The sequence below is a fragment of the Manacus vitellinus genome, unplaced genomic scaffold, assembly GCF_001715985.3.
Source record: "Manacus vitellinus isolate BGI_N305 unplaced genomic scaffold, ASM171598v3 scaffold_4_pilon, whole genome shotgun sequence".
NCBI classification, from domain to species: Eukaryota; Metazoa; Chordata; class Aves; order Passeriformes; family Pipridae; genus Manacus; species Manacus vitellinus.
This window is the reverse complement of record NW_021940604.1, coordinates 2,417,960-2,436,717: the sequence shown is the minus strand read 5'-3', so window position 1 is coordinate 2,436,717 and position 18,758 is coordinate 2,417,960. Positions and strand designations below refer to the sequence as shown.

General features: G+C 41.3%; 1 protein-coding gene across 7 annotated transcripts in view; it reads right to left on the bottom strand.

The window, feature by feature from the left end:
* SASH1 (SAM and SH3 domain containing 1) overlaps positions 1 to 18,758 on the bottom strand; it is a 98,033-nt gene that overhangs the window by 54,226 nt on the left and 25,049 nt on the right. For all 7 annotated transcript variants that reach the window (XM_025895689.2, XM_018078156.2, XM_025895690.2 and 4 more), the window contains exons 2-3: positions 6,314 to 6,364; positions 6,143 to 6,192 (exon numbers count right to left, since the gene is read on the bottom strand). In XM_025895689.2, coding sequence (XP_025751474.2) covers positions 6,143 to 6,192; positions 6,314 to 6,364 — 101 coding nt within the window. The remainder of the gene's footprint in view (positions 1 to 6,142; positions 6,193 to 6,313; positions 6,365 to 18,758) is intronic.

The window sequence follows — 18,758 nt, the reverse complement described above, 5'->3', positions numbered from 1 at the left end:
CATCAGTGTGAGAAAGGGATGGAAAGCAAAGACGTTTCATTCAATTATCTTCTCATTAGGTTTCCATAGCAATGGCACTTTAAGCAGGTCAAAACTTTCTCAGTGGAAACAAACACTGAGCTGCTTGTGGGCCCTGCCTGTGTATGTGTATTTCACAGCATCACCAGCATGGAAGTCACCACGTTGGTCCCACAGGCTTGGTCCGGGGACTGGCAGCAGGCAGGTGGGGGTATGTCACGTATGTAATAACTGACTGGTTGGTCCCAGCCAGGAGGCAGATAATTGCCAGCTAAAAACTCTTTGACAGCAAAGAGCAGGGCCTGATGTACTGCAGGCAACGCATCCCTGTTCTCCGCGCATTGCTCATTGTGTGCCATCTCAACTAGCTGTGACAAGTCTGACTTTGGTGTGAAAGGCACCCTTCATACCTCCCCATACAAAATTAACAGGATTGAAATCTTCTTCCAGTTGCTCAAAGGCACACTGGTTTCCCTCCTCACGTGTCCCAGGCATCATTTGGCTGGCCTCTTGCTCCTATTGTGTGGGTTATTGTGGGAGTTTCCTGCCCTACTTCTCTTGAGGAGGCTGTTTAAAGGCAGCATGAATAATTTGGCTTTGACTAAATCAGGCCTCAAACAAGTGAAAACAGGGCCATACACATTCACTGATTTTTTTCAATTCCTGCAAGCAAAGGGTATATAAAAAAATGTATCTTAAATGCAAACATCTCAAGTACAGAAAGATCTTACTTCTTTTCCTTCCAATATTCTTTTCCATTTTTAAACTGTTTGAGAGGAACAATTTATTCTGTTAGCAATTAAGTGCAGCCTTTAGCATTTTCTCTTTGGGGGATTTGTTTGTTTTCTGCTTTGTTCTTCTCTGTTTCCACCCTCTCTGCCTCACATCCTCTGTCAGACTTGCACTCCTCTTTCTTTGCAGATGAGCTTACAAATACCTGCCAAAGGTAATCTGGGCACCTTGAGAAGTTGTCAGAATCTAAGTGATAGAACTTAAGCCCCCCCCAGCCATAGGATGATTTAATAACCTCCTGCATTCAAATCTTGACCTGCAGCTTGGATGCTGCAGGGAAAGAGGATTAGGGAATCAAGTGTTAAAAACTGATGGCAAAGGCCAGTAAATTAGTGTACCAAAGGGGGCACAATTGAGACTTGCATGAACCTTTTTGCAGCTTTCACTAAAAATCATTGTGGAAGATGGGAACACTGAAATGCAAGCACTCTCCCAGCCTTAGACTAATACAGAGTTCCAGTTTATACCACGGGACACTGAATGGCTGTACTATGGCACATTCTTTGCAGAAAATCTGTAAAAACAGATTCAGTCAATCATCTCTCCTGCAGATAGCAGTCACTTGTGTTGTGGCCTTACTGTTTGCCTGCTCACAACCTCTGAGAAAGTCACAATGCCCGAGGAGCCTACTGTGTGACTCCTGCTGTGACATTCCCAACAAGCCATCAGAGATCTGGTCAGACTGTACAAATTCCATGGTGAGTGGTTCAATACATCCTGTACACATAGAGAGGATGACAAAGACATTCGCTCTCGGGAGCAGCTGAAGCAGAGAGTTAAGGACACAGCTGCCAGAGGCACAGCAGCTCCCACACACTGGGGGAATGCAAAGACCCTGAGTAATGTTGCCCTGTACTGCCTGTACCCCACATGTGCTTGCTTTTCTTCTTTTCCCCGACAAGTCTGTTTCTGGCCAGTTTCCTACTCTGGCAGAGTCTTGGATTTAGGTCCTGAGTATCACAGGGTCAAGAACAATTGAACTGTACTGAGCCACAGGCTGAGGAGTACAGCAGGATGAATTGTGGCACTTGATGTGAAGTGTGACCATTTCTCTTACTTGGTCAGGAGTGTGCTTGAGTGGTACAGTTCAAGAAACAGGAGGTGATTCACATAGGAGGCAACAATTCATAACACCCACTGTCATGCAAAGGTAGTGGGAATGACTGTGAAACATCAGATACATCATACAGCTGTTACCTCATTCATTGTTTTCATCTTTCCTTTTTCTAGCAATTGCAAAGAAAAAAAATAGTATACAGGAGTGTCAGTACCTCATCCTATCTCTATGCAGTGCTGTTGGGTCTCTCACCACTTCTTTCTCTTTTCTGGCAGTTCTCTGATACATTACATCTGAAACTGGCCCAGAGGCTGATGGAGCAAACAGTGATAGCAAACAGATCTATTTCCCAAGAGGGAAAACACACAACTTCCCCTCTGAAACATCCCCCCAGTTCTTCTAAAAACAGGATGAGAGTCAGGATGCAGAAGCCTGAGTTCAGGGGACTGGGTTTAACCTGGATTTCCTGGCAAACATGCAGAGCTCATCAGTCTGTCATGTACACTTGAATACTCAAAAATGGGAACAGGCTAAAAGTTGGGTTACATTGTTTAAAAGCTCTGTTTACAATTATGAGAAAACCTTGCTCAGTCCCCTATCTGAGTAAACATCCTTGGGGTGTTGCCATCACTTGGAAATAATAGGGATTGTATATACAATACATCCCCAGATCAACATGGTATGGGGTCAGAGAAGTAATAGTAACTGTTAAAGAACATATTTACTGCATATTTGCTACATTGATGATTCTTCTAGCAAAAGCAGAAGTCAATCTGTTTGTAGAGAAGCACCTGCAGTTCTGGGGAGATTTTTGTTTAAAATGAATAATATCGCTTAAAGATGCTGTTGCCAATTTACTGAAGGCATACTGAAAATCTGCAAAGTTACGCTAGCACCACAGCTTACAGCAAGGCTGCAGTTTAAAAGATGGAAATCTTGGAAAGGGCAAAGGGAAGTGAAAATTATTATTCAGAGAAGAGAGCTACAACACCTCATTCCCTGCTTTGCATTATTTGCTGAATATGGCATGACTTAGAAACCTGACGAACTGTTTCAATTTATAGAAGGAACTCCAGTAAGGTCAAAAAAACAGAGCAATTGTGAGGCAAAGCTTGAACAAATATGACTTTGCTTTCTATTGCTTATGGATAGCTTTTCAGGCCATATCAGTATCCTTGCTGTTATTCACATAAATCTCAGAGGTTTTTGCTACAGTGAAGATTTTTCTCTCTGTGTCAGAACCAATCAAACAAAAGCCATATATGGTAGGGCATATATAATGCTCAGAGCAGGTTCACATGTGCAGTCTTTTTTGTAGCTTTGTCCAATTAACAGGAACAGTGTTGTCAGCAACAGAGGAAGGTAGTATTGGCCCAAATACCTTCTGGAGGGACAATGACTCACAGTGACACACAATTCCGCCTCCAGGCCCATTTAATCCCTTCTGCCTCCCTCCAGGTCCTATGGCTGCTCATCTGTGTTACAGCACATCACCCACTAGACAAATATGTGTTAAACAACTTGCTGGACTGAGGGCAGTGACTAATTTTGCACTGACTTTGACCAGACTGGGCAGCAGGGTTAGTAAGACTCAAGGCAAGACTGAACATACATTGCTTGTCCACACAAACAGGATTCTTTCCTACCACAGACCACCAAGGTTAATCTGTTTTCAGTGTGGTGTACAGTGGAGCCTGCTGGGCTCTCTCTTCCAATTGGGTACCACAGAAAAGGGAAACCAAACCAGGTTAAAGCAAACATCGCTTCTCCCAGTCTGTCTGGAATCTCTAAACTCTGGCAAATTAAACAACCATCCAGATGTGTTATTTTTAAAACTTTAGACCCCGGTAGTGTTAAGCTGCAGGGTGTGTAGGCAGCAGTGCTGGGTGAGGGAGCTACTGAGAGTGACCATGATCCAGCCAGCTCCTGAAAGTCTGGATGGCTAGTTTTGAACAAATCTTTCCTTTTGTTCCCCAAATCTCTTTGTGAATATGAGAAACCAATGCACATCTGTATCAAGTTTCGTGTTTGGCAAACTACTCTCACAATAAAAGAAGTTTTGTAAAAGGTTTACCCCACATCTTCCACACAGCATGAGATGTACACAAAAACAGTGTCCCCAAAGGGATAAGCTTTCCTGTCTCATAGCATGCCCACACAGAAAATTCAGATCAAAGCCATATACTAAACACTGAACACCCCCCAAAAAACCCTAGGGCCAACATGACATCCTCCTCTGACAAACATCAAATTCAACATGTTAGTAGCAAGTACAGATGTGTCAAATGGGCTTGATGTGGTCATCTTCCTGTACATCAATTTTATAACATCTGCCTCCCAGGAAGAGGCAATTCATGTGAAAATTCAGCTCTCCAAGCTGAGGGAAATGAAGTCACTACTGATGTGGGCAGGCTGTCACTAATCAGCACAGGTCTTTATTATTTCAGGTTTGAATAATTTGTATGGTATTGAGGAGATATAATTTATTATTTTCAACACCTTGTCCAATTAGAATGCATCACATGGCCTGGTGTCTTATTGTGCAAGTATCTGGCACAACCTGTCCTGCACAGGTTTCATATGTATGATCAGGTTAATCACATACACCCCTCTACAAATACTCAAATGGGACACTTCCATTCTTGAAAGGTCCACAAAAATCACACGTCCCTTTCATCTGAACTGAGATAAGGTGGTTAAATCCCTTTCAGTGAGGTAAATGGGCTATCTCAGAAGATGTTTGTGTAGCTACTGTCTTCTCACTCAGTTGTTTGTGGTACAACACCTACACAGAGACACAACCTAGAAAGCTGGCTAGAACTTGTAAGTGGAGTTTCCCCAGTTGTGTGCTGTCCTCCTGTGAGATCCTTATCTCATTATTATCTGAGGTGAGACGATGATATTTACCCATGGATAAAGTGCTTTGAGGTTGAGAGAAAAGCATTAGGATTACAGGATAACCTTGGAGGTTTACTTCCCAGATTAGAGTTCTCATTATGTTTCCATCCACATGACACTTCTGGTTTCATTATAGTGTTAGACAGGCAGGTATCCTTCAAGAACACTTTTTCATGTTTCAATATCTGAAGTATGACTATTAAACTATAAGACTTCTAGGTCTTCTCTTTTACCAGCATATAATATGGGGGCAGTGACAGTACCCAAGGTAAAATTCACCTCATCTGTCTTATACTGTTTTGAAAAAGAGCATCTGCCTCAAGCAAACCATCTTTGCTTTCTCTTTGGGTGATGAAGTGAGATAAGGCACCTCTAAAAGACAATTTACTGCACTCTGAGACCTTTAACATGAACTAGCTTTCAGACAATCACAAAGAAAGCCCCTAAGCAGCTGTTCACTGCCATACAACTGACTTCTACATAGTCAGTGTGAGTCCCATACCCCATACCCACTACAGATCCCTCTAGGACTGACAGTCCTTCTATGGAACTAGCAAAAACAAGGGCAGAAATCTTCCTATTACTGTCCAGTGTTGAATCACTGGAAGATATTCAAATGTGGGACTGTAAAACCATACAAAAGCATGTCACATCACAACTGTATTCTACATACTCCCTCTGAACCAGTCCAGCTGGCACTACTCCAGGAAGTGCAGGCAATTGGAAATACAGTGGCAGTTGTCTTCATGCACCACTGCACGTTACCCGCAGCAGTACGGATCCAAGATCTTGGGATCAAAGGAAGGAGGCACAGAAAACAAGCACACACATTGCAGCAGGAGGTGACAGTAAACAGAAACTCTCTCAGTCCTCACAGAGAGGTTTTTATCAAGGACTTCTAAAATTAAAGCTCCTTTTAACTTGGTTTTAAATACTTCATTCCCTTGGCACCTTCTTCAAAAGCACAGTTACAAGCTCAGGAGTGCACAGGAAAAGGAACGTGATTTAAGTTTGTAACTCTCCCTTCCCCTCACCTGTCTTTTTGGCTGCATTTAGGCCTAGTCACAGAAAGTAATTTTTAAAGGAAGTTTACTTTGCAGAGAATGTGAAATCACCAGTGTTCCTCAAAAATGACTACCAGTTGTATGCACATCCCAAGAGGGGAGAAACAACAACCCTCTTTTGATATAATAAACCCAAAATAATAAAAGGTCAAAAGAGAACAAGAGAAGGAGCAGGTTCCAACACAGGTTTCATTAATAATGGCTGGATTTGAAATCTAGAAATATCAATGTGATCTAAAGTGAATTTACTCCAAGGAAAAAGAAAACGCACAAAATTCCCTCTCCCTTATTTCTTTCCTGTGTCTTCACTTACTTTCTTTCAGTGTCGGGTGTTGATGCAGTGCTGCTGAGACCAAGTGACTCCTGCAAGAGAAGACACGTAGCAGTGAGAGCAGACACAAGAGAAGCCTTTACCCAATTTATGCAGAATATCAAATTAAAGAACAAACAAACAAAAGTAGGTGATCAAAATCTACGTGCTTACCTCAATCTGGGATCGCAGCTGTAGAGATGTAGGACTCACATCAGGTTTCTCCTAAAACACAACAAATGTCAGGTTAATGAAATTATTCTAAAGACCAGACAGAATAAATCTGAAGGGGAGAAAAAGGGAAGAAGAAACAGGGTAACATAAATTAGGACTACCTCAAAACAATTCTAATAGTAAACATTAACCTCTCCAGAGGGAATTACTTTCAGGATAAACTCTGAAATAATACAGAAAAACAGCTAATTCTATAAATCACTGAAGAATATAGAAGAAGGTAAAACTGCTAGACAGAAGTGATGCAAAACAAAATACAAAGAGGAATTATTTATTTATTTTCACTAGATCATCACACAATTTGCTAGCTAAGTTCAAGTGCAATTTCCAAAAATTCACCTTCAGAGAAAATATACAGGGAAAATCTGGGATTATAACAGCATGTCTGAGCTAAAAATACCAGGAGGATTCAGAGACATTTCAGAAAGGCCAGTTTCTCACACAGAAACTTGTCAACAGTATGGAGTTCAAATCACCTTTCTTCAAACATCTAGGGTATAACCATCTACTCCAGAACTCTGCCATTCAGGCTCCCTTTGCAGTCAATAGAGACACACAGAAGCTCTTACAGAACAACTCACCCAACAGGTTTCAGCTCTAAGTTAGATGAGGGAGTCCCAGTGGTGGTGTCTAATTTAAGATTGTAAGCCAACTGCCTGAAAGGCACATACTATTAACATGTCTAGCTGAAATCAGTGGGAAAAGTCCAGTTAAAATAGAGGAAGATATTACAGCTTTCAGTATTGAGAAATACACTTTGCGTATGAAATCATAGGGGAACCCACTTATACCTACTTTATTCTCAACCAGTCCTAGCCCTCGTGAAGTTATAGCAAAGTAAGTACTGTAACTTACTCATCGTAACTGGGTAAGCAACCACAGTAATATGCATGCTTAAAAAAAATAAAAATGGGTTTGTTTCTCAATACTGGAGGGACTTCATGTTCACGCATTCCTCAGCCTACATGTAAAACTCTTATCTCCGTGAAATTGTACTTCCTATGCCCTTTGTTTACAGAAAGGGTGACAAAATGTTCTTGGGATTTAATTAAAAAAAAAGAAAACCAGACACAATTTTCTGGAAAGGTAGTCTTTTAATAATTAACAGGAAATTACCACTGACTGCCATGAAGTGGTTTTAGATTAACCCACCCAGAAAGTCTACAAGATCTAGATTAGAGAGGATCCTACTCTGCCATCATACAACTGAATCAGTTTGCACTGTTGGCCATGGCAGCCAGGAGGGCACGGGATACCTCACAGCCCTGTGCTTGCCAGGACACAAGGCTGACACTGGGTCACTGTCCTACTGGAGGATTTTGCCTGGCCATATGTGGTCACTGTATCTGCTTTTCTAATTTTATAACATGAAAAGGGAAATGAAGTTCTTAAGTGGAAGTGGACACGGAAAGGCAATCACATTCATGTACTGACAGGTCCAAAGGACTCCTCTAGTCAAGCAGAAGCTGGACCAAGCCCAGGGAAATTCCACTGATGTTCACAGATCAGAAAAGTGAAATTAGCTATTTGGCACCCTCTCTTTTGCCATTAGCTCTGTCAAAACGGAATCCGATTAAGTTTTGCATCTGGAAAAGACTGTAAATCCTCCTCAGGCACTCTCCAACTCTTGCCTAGCAGTTTGCAAAGAGGTAGGGAAAGACAAGCCCCACAGTCCAAACACTTCACATTCATGAGCACCTTGTTAGTCCACACACTGCTGCACTTTCGGAAAAGGAGCATTTTATCGCTTTATGTTACAATTTCAGTATGCCAGTTAGGAGAATCCACCATGTCCCCCATGTGCTTTTAGATCCCTTGCTGCAAGTTTTTTTTGTTTGGTTGTTTTTTGTTTTTTTTTAATATACTAGGTTTTTTGTAAACTATCATTTATAAGATGTTGCCTGGCCTCCCAAGACTACAGAGTCTTTTGCTTGAGCAGCTGCTTGTGAAGTTGAAGCCTGAGACTGCAATTAGATGAAAAGTTACTATTTTCAGCCTAAAACTATTCAGATGAGCGGTCAGCTGCACCCCATGTAACAAAATCCTAAGAAAATGTGACTGTATTTGCTTTCTTTTTTCTCATTTGCTGTCAAGCCCACCCTGTTAGAACAGGAGCAGTTTTGTAGGATCAAGATGACTGTGGAAGGCAGAAGCAAGGACAACTCTCCTCTCCCTCCTCTAGAGCTCCTCTTTGCAACGCTGGGATGCAAAACACCTGATAGTACTGCACTGTTGTGATTAATATTCCTACCTGCCTTTCCAGCAGAATGGTATTTCTTCCTATTGCTATTTACACAAGAAACCAAAGAAAATACTTAGGGAAATAGTACTCTCAACTGAACGTCTGTCTTAGATCTGTATCAGAGATCACAGAACTTTCATCAGCCTCAAGCAATTCTATTTATTTTGGTTAAAATCCATTAAACCTCATGTTAAACCTCACTTTAAAATCCACATGTTGTTTTGACTTTTATTCATCAGGATCAGGGCCCTTTTTTACCAAAGGCTAATTCTAGAAAGTTGAGCAAATGTTGTACTGTTGGCATGCTCTCAAGCAGGTTATAGAATCTTTTCAGAAAATATTTTTAAAAGTTGGTTTCATGAAAGTACATCTTTCACCCTTCTGAACCAAATCTTAAAAATTAAACAGAGGACAGCTTGCATGTATAGAAACAGTGGCTGTAGTAAGAGACATTTCTAGCCTGCATTGCAAGGGCTCTGGTCTAGACAAAGCAGGTGTCAGAGTGATAGGTATTTTCTGTCCTAGCAGCCTGCTGCCCCTGCTGCCCTCCACATATGCCTGTAAAGCTTGTCAGACGTGTATCAGACATTCACACCACTTACACACTATGCAGTGTTGGTGAACAAACCCCAATAATCTGAGAAAGTACCTGATCAAGTGCAGGCTCCTTAAGCTATGTAATTAAATCCAGTACTTCCCGAAAGTGACTGATTTACTTGCATTGTTTCTGGATTTAAGGGGCCCTAGGCAAGACCCCTATCCTGTGTTGAGACACTGTCAATGCATATTCAACTAGTCCAATACACTATTAAATCACAGCAACTGAGATCTGAAGATTCTGGAGAAACTGAAATATTCACCAATTGTATCCAATCCCCAGAGAACATATTAGAGGAAGGACAAACTGGCTTAGCACCAGCCTGTCCAGCTACCCTTGAGGTCCAAGGTCAGCACAGCACAGAATCTCAAATACCAATAATAAAGCCAGGGGGAGCTCTTAAAAATTAGTAATGCTAATATATTGCAGAGTGAAGTCCACCGAATTTAAACTAAGAATTCCTCCATCATCACCTACAGCTGATCTAAATCAATCTCAGCTTGCAGAAGAATTTTATTCTCCCATCTTTAAAGCCATTTCTTAGCAGTCCTATTTCCTTCCTGTCTCCTCCTTCATCCAAAGCCAATGCCATCAAGAGGATGGGTGCAGGACAAGTCCCTGAGGTCCTGGCTGAAGCTGTGATCCAGCAGCTAGAAGAAGGGATGGATGGCAGGCACTGAACTGCCCAGGTACTGCCTGGTATTGCCAACCCTTCTCCACTGCTGGCACTGAGGAAAGTGCCCGTGGTGCCAGACTGGTAAGCTTGGGAGCTCTGGTGCAGAAGTGCAAATTGGTGAAATGCTTTTTACAAATCACTCCTTTTGGAAGAAAACATGTGTAGTAATCTTAACAAACAGGATTTGTGGCTTATGCTTCAAGCCTTTAGTTGTTTGCCTCAGGGCTCAAGAAAGAAGCTTACTTCACAGGTAGCTTTTTTTTGGTCTACTTTGTACACTGTGATTTATGTGATCATTTGCATACATTTTCTTTTCAAATTATTTCAGGCTTCTAAATATTGTGATTTTGGTTTTATACACTACCTTCCTTGTAAAAATCTTCAAAACAGTTTTGTGACGATTTATGAGCTAAGCCTGAAAAACACAATCAGGTAGAAAATATAAAGCAAAAAATACATGGGAAAAAAGCTGAAAACTTTTTTCCTGACTGGAATGGCAGGTTTTGAACTCATGAGGGACTTTTCCTCCCATGACAACTTCAGTTCAGTTGTTCTGTATGTAATGTAACAGATAAGAGACAGACCATGGCCTATCAGAAGGTATTGCTGTTCTGCTCCTGAAATACACAAGCATAGTAGAGAAGAGCATCTGAAAGGAAAACTGGTCACCCAGGGTATGCCTCACAAATTCTAGGGGGACTGTGTGTATTTTAATCACCTAAATATTATGCTTCATCTGTGCTCCACACCACAACTTAGTTTAGGAAATTATATTCATTGAATGAATCCCTTCTAATTAGAAATTCATGAACCTCTTCACAGTTTCTGCCACAGGAGCTGTGTCCATTTGAATCATAAATTTAAACACTCCTCTGCAGATCCCGAGACAGGATTAATCTCACTGTGCAGACAAGAACTATGCAAAAGGAGACCCAGATGAATGCTGGGAAAATTCAGTGACATAGCCAGTAATTTATAAATAATTTTATGAAACCATTTCAGCAGGTGTAATTAAAGCACCTACAGCTGAAAATTTCTGAGACAATTCTGCCAGCCTTTTTCCAAATGTTTTCTCTCTTTGCTCTGAACACGCATTACACGTTCTAGTGTAGCTTCTGAAATGATCAAACAAGGCCGTATCTGAAAGACAGAGCACTGAAGGCCTGTAAGTGTTTTGCTTTAAAAGCGATCGTTCTGCCCTGGCGTCCTCCACCGCACACTGTATTTCAGCTTCTGTGGAAGTCCTGGAGAAGACAAATGGAAGCCACTGTGCAGAGACAGTGTAGGTATGCAGGTGTGTAATGGAAATCACCTACACGTCACTAACTATGGGCTACAGGTCAGAATAAAGAAATAAAAAAGACCTATTCCTATGTCAACCACATCAGCAAGTGTTTGAGAGAACTAAACAATTCAGTGAGCTTCCAGTAGTACAGATTAATAAAGTCCCATTTTCAGTCTCAAACCATAACCTTTGGACCACCCCCTTAGCTGTTACACTGAACAGAGGTTTTCTGCTCCATTACTCTCGCATGTTAGAGCCAGAGCTGACACATGCAAAATGATAACATCCTGCAGCAGAAGCAAAACTCTGATCAAGGAAATGAGCTATGCAGGAGGGACGGTATATAAAAAAAAAAAAGGTATCTAAAAAAATAAATTCTTCTACACATGAAACAACAGTCCAAGTGTCTTAGTGCCACATAGAGAAGTGCAGACATAGGTAAACACTTAGCTTAACTACTGATGAAATGCAGCTTCAGAGAGAACACACTGTTACAGCACTCACATATCTGCTTCTAGTGTTAGGGAGGGAAGAAAAATCATGCCTCTCAGCTTGACGCAAATGTTGGAATCTATTGAACTTAACACATCACTGGGGGAAGTGTTTGACGCTCTCCCCTTTGCCAACAGTGAAAACAGAAGGGTATTTTTTCATCCATCTCAAATACACTCCATTCAACACTAAGGCTAGGAGCCACAGGGGCTGAAAAACATTCTACAATGATTTTGAAAAACATAATTCATTAGCAATTACAGAGAAACTGCAGCTTTTGTAAAGCCTGTAACAATAACAAGTGAGGCAGTGCTAACTCATAAATCCACTTGTAACAAACAGAAGCAGAATCCAGCGAAATTACAGCACAAACACACAAAAAACCCCAACAGCAATGGGCTTCAGAGAAAGAAAAGTCAATACGGAAACACAGCATTCTGCAGTAGGGAAATCAAATACCTTCTGATCAATTTTCCAAACAAGATGAAGCAAGCTCCGAACTATGGTAGCTGCCTTTGTACTAAAAACATATTAATATAAAGGCACATGAATGCAACTAGGACACAGCAGGTCTTCGATTGATGCATTTTACACCCGCTACTCAAATGGTAAAAGACCTCTTGTGCCTCTGTACTAGAACTCTTGCTGGTATTAACAGGATGAGCAAGACCTGCCATCTTTGCCTAAAAATCCTTACATCTGTAAACATTGGCCAAAAAGAGCCAAAAAGAACTTTTGTGAAATAATGATGGAAGATACGGGTTTCCAGAGAGGACTTTAGGATAGCAAGGATGTTTTTGCATCAAGAAGAGCTGGAATGTTTCAGAGGAATGAAAAAAACCCTAAACAAACCATATCAAGAAGGGTTATATGCGAAGACAAAGAGGGCTCAGGATGTGACACAGACAAGGGAGGCACGAGATAAAGCCCAACTAGACATTGTCCAAGTGGAGCCCTTCTTGTGCAGGAGCTGACAACGGACCTGGGGAAGAGTCACCACTTCCCCCAGAGAGATGGTTTTGTTCTATGTGAAAAGGACACAAGGAAGAGAGAAAATAAATGAATAAACAAACAAGCAAACAACAGTTTGTTTCAGGGTACTTTGCGGTAGGAACAGCCTGGCCAGCCAAGTACAGATTCCTTGCCCAGGTGCCGGCCCTTTGGCAAGGATGGCTATGGCAGCATGCTGATACCTTGGCCTCAGCTACTCCCAAACCAATACCCTTAAACAGTGAGGAAAGCAGCACCTCTGAGAGCCACATGGCCCCACCACCATCCTGCACCCTGCTTTTCTGTAATTGCAGGGCCAGGAATTTAGAGTGGGTTTGAAGTTTTGAAGCACTCAGTGATGCAGCTCCTTGCCTTGAAAGCCATGACAGAATATGTCAAACCTCCTTCTGAATATCAGTGGTCCTGATTTGTTCCTATGTGCTCTTCAAGACACTTTTCAGATCTTACCAATTCTTCATTTTCATGTACACAAAGCTGTATTATATTTTTATTATTTGTCATTTTCTCAGTTTCTCTTCAGCATTTTGAAGAACAACAAGAGATGTATTCTGTTTTTGAAAAGTGGCAAGGAAAGAGAAGGGGAAGCTCAGGTTAAGACCAATGCCTCCAAGAGAACATCTACAGGTGTGCTATAAATTCTTTCAGATGTACCATGGAAGTGTAGGTTAACACAGATCTGCTGTCATATTTGTATACATACTATACCTGTGCACCTACACACCGATATTTATGTCTCCAACACATGGAATTTCAGATGATCTATACTGCAAATGAATGGAGGCTTTTGTGCTGACTTAAATCAATACACTCAATGCTCAGGGATTCTTGTGAAATGAGTTGTTATTGTAATACTGATGACTTTTTCTGCAAGTACACCCCCTTTCACATCATCATTTACTGTGATAGCTAACAATTTAAAAACTATATGTTTTTTTCACTTTATGTTGTACCAAACAATAAGTTACCAATGAATTATTCAGAAGACCTGTAGCAGAAAACAGAAACTACAGTTGACTTTGAGATACTAAGGCCTTAAAACCCCTGGCAAAATTAAGGAGGAGGTAAATGAAAAGAAAGCTCTACCCATTAAGAAATCCACAAAGGTTTTTTTGTATTCCACAGACGCATGGAGTACCAGCAATGAAGTCCCTCATTTCAGGGGGAAAAAAAAAGACAAAATTTTGCATTAATTTCATTCTGGGAAAGCAAGTGATTTGCTTGACTTCACTAAAAAGGAGACAGATCTAACAAAATTATAAAGGTTATCTAATGGGAAGCAATGGGTATTTTAGTTTAAAACTTCCCCCCGCTTTTTAATTTTTTTTTTCTAATTTATGTTGAACGATAAGCTGAAGGGCATTTTGTGTCAGAAACTTCCATCATAGAGTCACTGTAATGCACAGTAAATTGGATAGTTCTTTTGCTTGAGACACTTCAAAGCAAAACTCAAAAACATATGAAAGAGATCCGACTCTTTCTGTTAGATTCTTTAGTTGTAGTGGGCGAAACCAAAATTCAGATCTCAAGAGCATCATAGGCAGTGGAAGAAACACAGCAATTCATGAGAAATCTGGCACCGCCCTTTGTTTCTACAACTGTTACTCTCTAGGCTGCCTGTGGCTGCTGTCAGGCCATGCTCTACAGAGCTCCTGACTTCCTCTTGGCTTCACATGCCTCTGGGAAAACTTGCACCTACATCCAAGTTCCCAATTTTAAAAAGTCTGTATGTATAAAGGTTCATATACCTGCTCTGTGGGTTTTTTAAACATGAAATCAAACCTTTCAGAACAGAACTAAATCTCTTATTTAATTCCAGAAAATGGAATTAAGACTTTCTCACATTCAGCACAGAATTTCTGAAAGTTTTAGTGCTACTGCTCAGAAAATGGATGTAATTTTCAACCTTTTAGGGAAGTGAAAGAATCCAGTAAAAAAAACCCAACAAACAAACAAAACTAAAAACCTAAACAACACAAATAAAACCACATGAACCCCACCAGGAAAAAGAGGCAACAGAATCATGTAACAGAGAACTGAGCTGAGCCATGACCTGAGCCACATTATCCCACATCCCTGGCAAGCAGTCTTATCATGAGGCTCTGCCCACACACAAGTTTACTGGTTTTCTCATCTTTCCATGAAGAAATTCAAACAGCCTACTGTTACATCCTTTTGTGCAATAATAATTATGTCAAAACTTTAAACATTTGGGCAAAATGGATTCTTGCTTTCCAATTCACAGTAACTGTACCTCTTTTTTCCCCTTTCAGAGGTTAAAAACATCAACAGCTGCCAGCTCAAAAAAAGCAGACATCCTGAACACAGGCCTTTGTTGGCAGTAAGCCTTACAGCCCAAGCCTTCAAGCCATCCATTCTCTGAGGTTTAGACTGGGTAGGCTCCTTCTGCTGATTTGCCCTGTCAGTTTACTGTTTTTAATTCAGCTTAGTTCCTGCTTAGTGACTTCTGTGTTCATTATTTCATGAGAATACTGCAGTCAAAAAGTTGTAACAACATTAGATATACTGTATATTTCACAAGTTATAAATATGGAGGGCTGGTGCGGTCTGACCCCCATTTCAGCCACTCTGACACAGCAGGAATACAAACAAGGAAAGGTTTTGAAAAAAAAATTTCTATCAGACAAACTTGTGTCAGCATACTGGGAACTGACTCTCTGATAACATTTTTTTATTACAATAAACTCATTCTGAAGAAACAGTTTATATCAGGATTCCTTTTAAGAAGGCTCTTGAAGCAGGAAAAAAACTGCTCATACTGGAGGAAGTTTTCATATAGATATATATTTCTAGAATATGACTTTTATAACAATTCAAAAAGCAGAATAAATGTTTAACTTGAAATCAAACTGGTTCTGTTTACTATGTAGATATGTGAAACTGAACACCTGAAAATTAAGACTGATACGATGAATTCATTTCCTAGAGCTGGACACTGAACTGGTCACTCTGAACCTGCATAAATGCACTCCAGGAATGTGAAGGGGTGAGGGGAAAGACGCAAGGTTCATAGTCGGATGCTACTTTCAAAGTCTCCTAGAAAGTGAGAAATTAATTTCTTGAACAAGAGTACTGAAAACAAATTAATGCAAAAAAGGATTAGCCCACAAATTGCTAGTCTGTACTTACATATCCTTCCTGCTTTAAAAACTGCCTTTGGCAAAAAAACCCCAAATTTGAAATTAGCCGTTCTCGCTTTACCTTTGAAATTGAAGCCTACATTTGATGGATACTTTGGGCCAGAACATTACTTAAGTCATCACTGGTCACCACATGATGATTATCATCAAACTGAATTTCAAATCAACTCCGATGCATTCTTTAGCCTCAAAGTCAACATGGAAGATTATTCCCATCATAGGGAGAAATTATTATTGAATGCCATTATACTATCTGGCACTGTTCTGTGTATTTACACAGATGATACACAGCACCCCTGTTTGAGAATATCAAAAAGTAATTATTGCCTACTACAGATTCATGATAAAAATCTTTACCTACGCAAGTACTGATAGAAATATTCTTCATTTTCTATTTACATTAAAGTAAGACTGGGCTAGAAGCTCATATGCCATAGATGGAGTAGTTAACAGGAACAGCCCCAATGGGTGGTGCAGCAAATGGAAGCCTTGCTCTATGGGATTACTGCTGCAACCAGTTTTGCTTTGAAGGATAATGGTGCAGCAGTGACATCTGACAGCTCCAATCAGCACAACTGCTGGTAAGGGGTTAAATTAAAGGCTTCAATCATGCCATTTAGAGCTCCTGCTGTTGCGCCAGGCTCCAGCCCAGCTTTGGAGTTCCAGCCAATTTTTGCAAAGCTCAGCTGTTCTCCTGAAAAAGCACAAGTGGACTCCTGCCACATGACCAGCACTTGGGGTAGAAGGTAGATTTTGCCCTGGCACACAGGCCAGACAGAAGAAAAGTGCTTAATACAGGTTTCAGCAATTCTTAAATTTAAAGGGCAACAAATCCGAATTCTGAGGATGTGTCAAGCAGCTCTAAGATGCTCATCCTTTTCTTCTTTTCAAAGCAGAAGGCTTCTCCATAAGAGAAGCAGTACAAATAAGAACGCTCTCCCCAAGAGCCACAGCAGCCTCCTGGTGAGATCAGGCTTGTGCAGTCCCTGGGGGTGATTGCTGCTCTCTCCAGCCCAGGGGCATCACAGGATCGCACAGGAAGGAGATGCACAGTTTTGCTTTGCCCGGTTTTTATGCAACATGCGGTTATTCCATCACAGACCGAGCGAGGGTCTTTTCCAAACAAAAGACCAGTTGTTGAATGATGAACAAACTTAGTACCAAGAATGTCTGCAGAGAAAAAAATAATCATGATACTGTTATGTCCTGCTTACAGACAAAGCATTTGAACCTCAGCAAACATCTGTCCTTCAGTAATCACAGATAACTCAGACCCAAAAAATCTGCAAAGAAAGCTGCCATCACTACTCCAAGCAAATCATCTGCAATCATTATCCACAGCTGTTCACTGGAGAACTAAGAGTGCTGCAGTAAAGTATTCTCTCGTGTAACATTTTCTCCTTACTTATTCCTGAAGCAGCAACTACAGGTTTCTCCCCAAGTTCCACTTGAAACTTCAGCCTTTTTCTCCAAGAGACTCTGGGTCACACTTGACTTTAAAACGGATACACAGAACTGGCCTTGCGAAAACGAAGCTCAAGTGCAGGGCAGACTTGCACTCCAGACTTGCACTCCACAGTTTTTCAGTGATGCAGTGTGTACAAGTAGCACATGCACTTCATTCCAGCAAAGTCTGTACAGCTTTGCACTCCCTCACGCACCTTCTTATTCCCCCTATCCACTAAGGGCCAAGTTTTACTATTAAAGGAGTATTGCAGTCAGAGGTAATCAAATTATGGCATTAAAAACACTGGCATACATTGCTTTGAATTTTTGTAACTTGTCTTTCAAACACACATGAAGTGAAACAGAGGCCTCAGCAATCAATAATAACTTTTGTTCGGTGGTCCATTCAAAACCCAGCCCCTTTGGTAACAGCACTAAACAGCTTATGCAGGCGATCTGGGAGCACAAGTTATGTTGGCCATAACTTACAGGGATGTCCTGATAAACTAGGTAAAACTAGCATGTTGAGTATACCTCATCTGTACAGCTTCTGATTCTGTCCACCATCCCACTGTGGGAAAGTGAGCTAATGGCTATGTGAGGTCTAATTGTCAGCTGGGATTAAACCATGGCAGTACTTTTTGGTGCCCAGCGTGGATCTTGCAGGGTTCAAGATAACAACAGATTTGACTGGAACGTGCTAGATTGAATTTATAGCTGTAATTGCTGATTAGCTATTAATTGGCAGGTGCTTGTAATGAGCCTTGCTTGCCTGACTGTATATTACTCTACGCTCGTTAGTGGCTGGTTTTTGCTTCCTGTGCATGATGTGCTGCTTATCACCTTACTGTGCTGTGCCTGGGCACATTCTGATAACAGCAGCGGCGATGCGCCTGGGCTGACGTGTCTGTGCTGATGGACTGGACTGGCTGCAACTCCAGTGTGAACTCAAAGGGACTGTGACCTGTGGATGAGTCCATGTGGGAGCAGCTAAATCTTGAAGCATCTGTAGCCATGGTTACGTCTGTGCCTCAGTAGGAATACTTCTGAAGGGGTGGTGGCCCAAGGATAAGTCCCTGACAGAGCAGATAGATCTTATAGCATTAGTGGGTGTGGCTAAATCCATGCTGGAGCATCTGAAAGTGTGTGGCCATGGATAAGCCCACAACAGAGCAGGTATTCCCCCGGAGGGACTCCAGCCATGGGTAAGATCATGATAGAGCAGGTTTATTTCTGAAGGGACTGTGGCTGTGGGTAAGGCCACACTGGAGCAGGGACACCTCAAAGCAGCTGTGGTTGTGGGTAAGACTGTGCCACAGCAGCAATACCCCTAAAGTGACTGTGGCTCATAGATAAAGATTCCACTTTGAGAAGGTATAGGTGTAAGGGACTGCAGTCTGTGAATAAGTAGGAGTAAGGGAAGGAGTTCACTGCAATGTTCAATGCTATAGTCTGGCTCAAAGGGACAAGGGGTAGA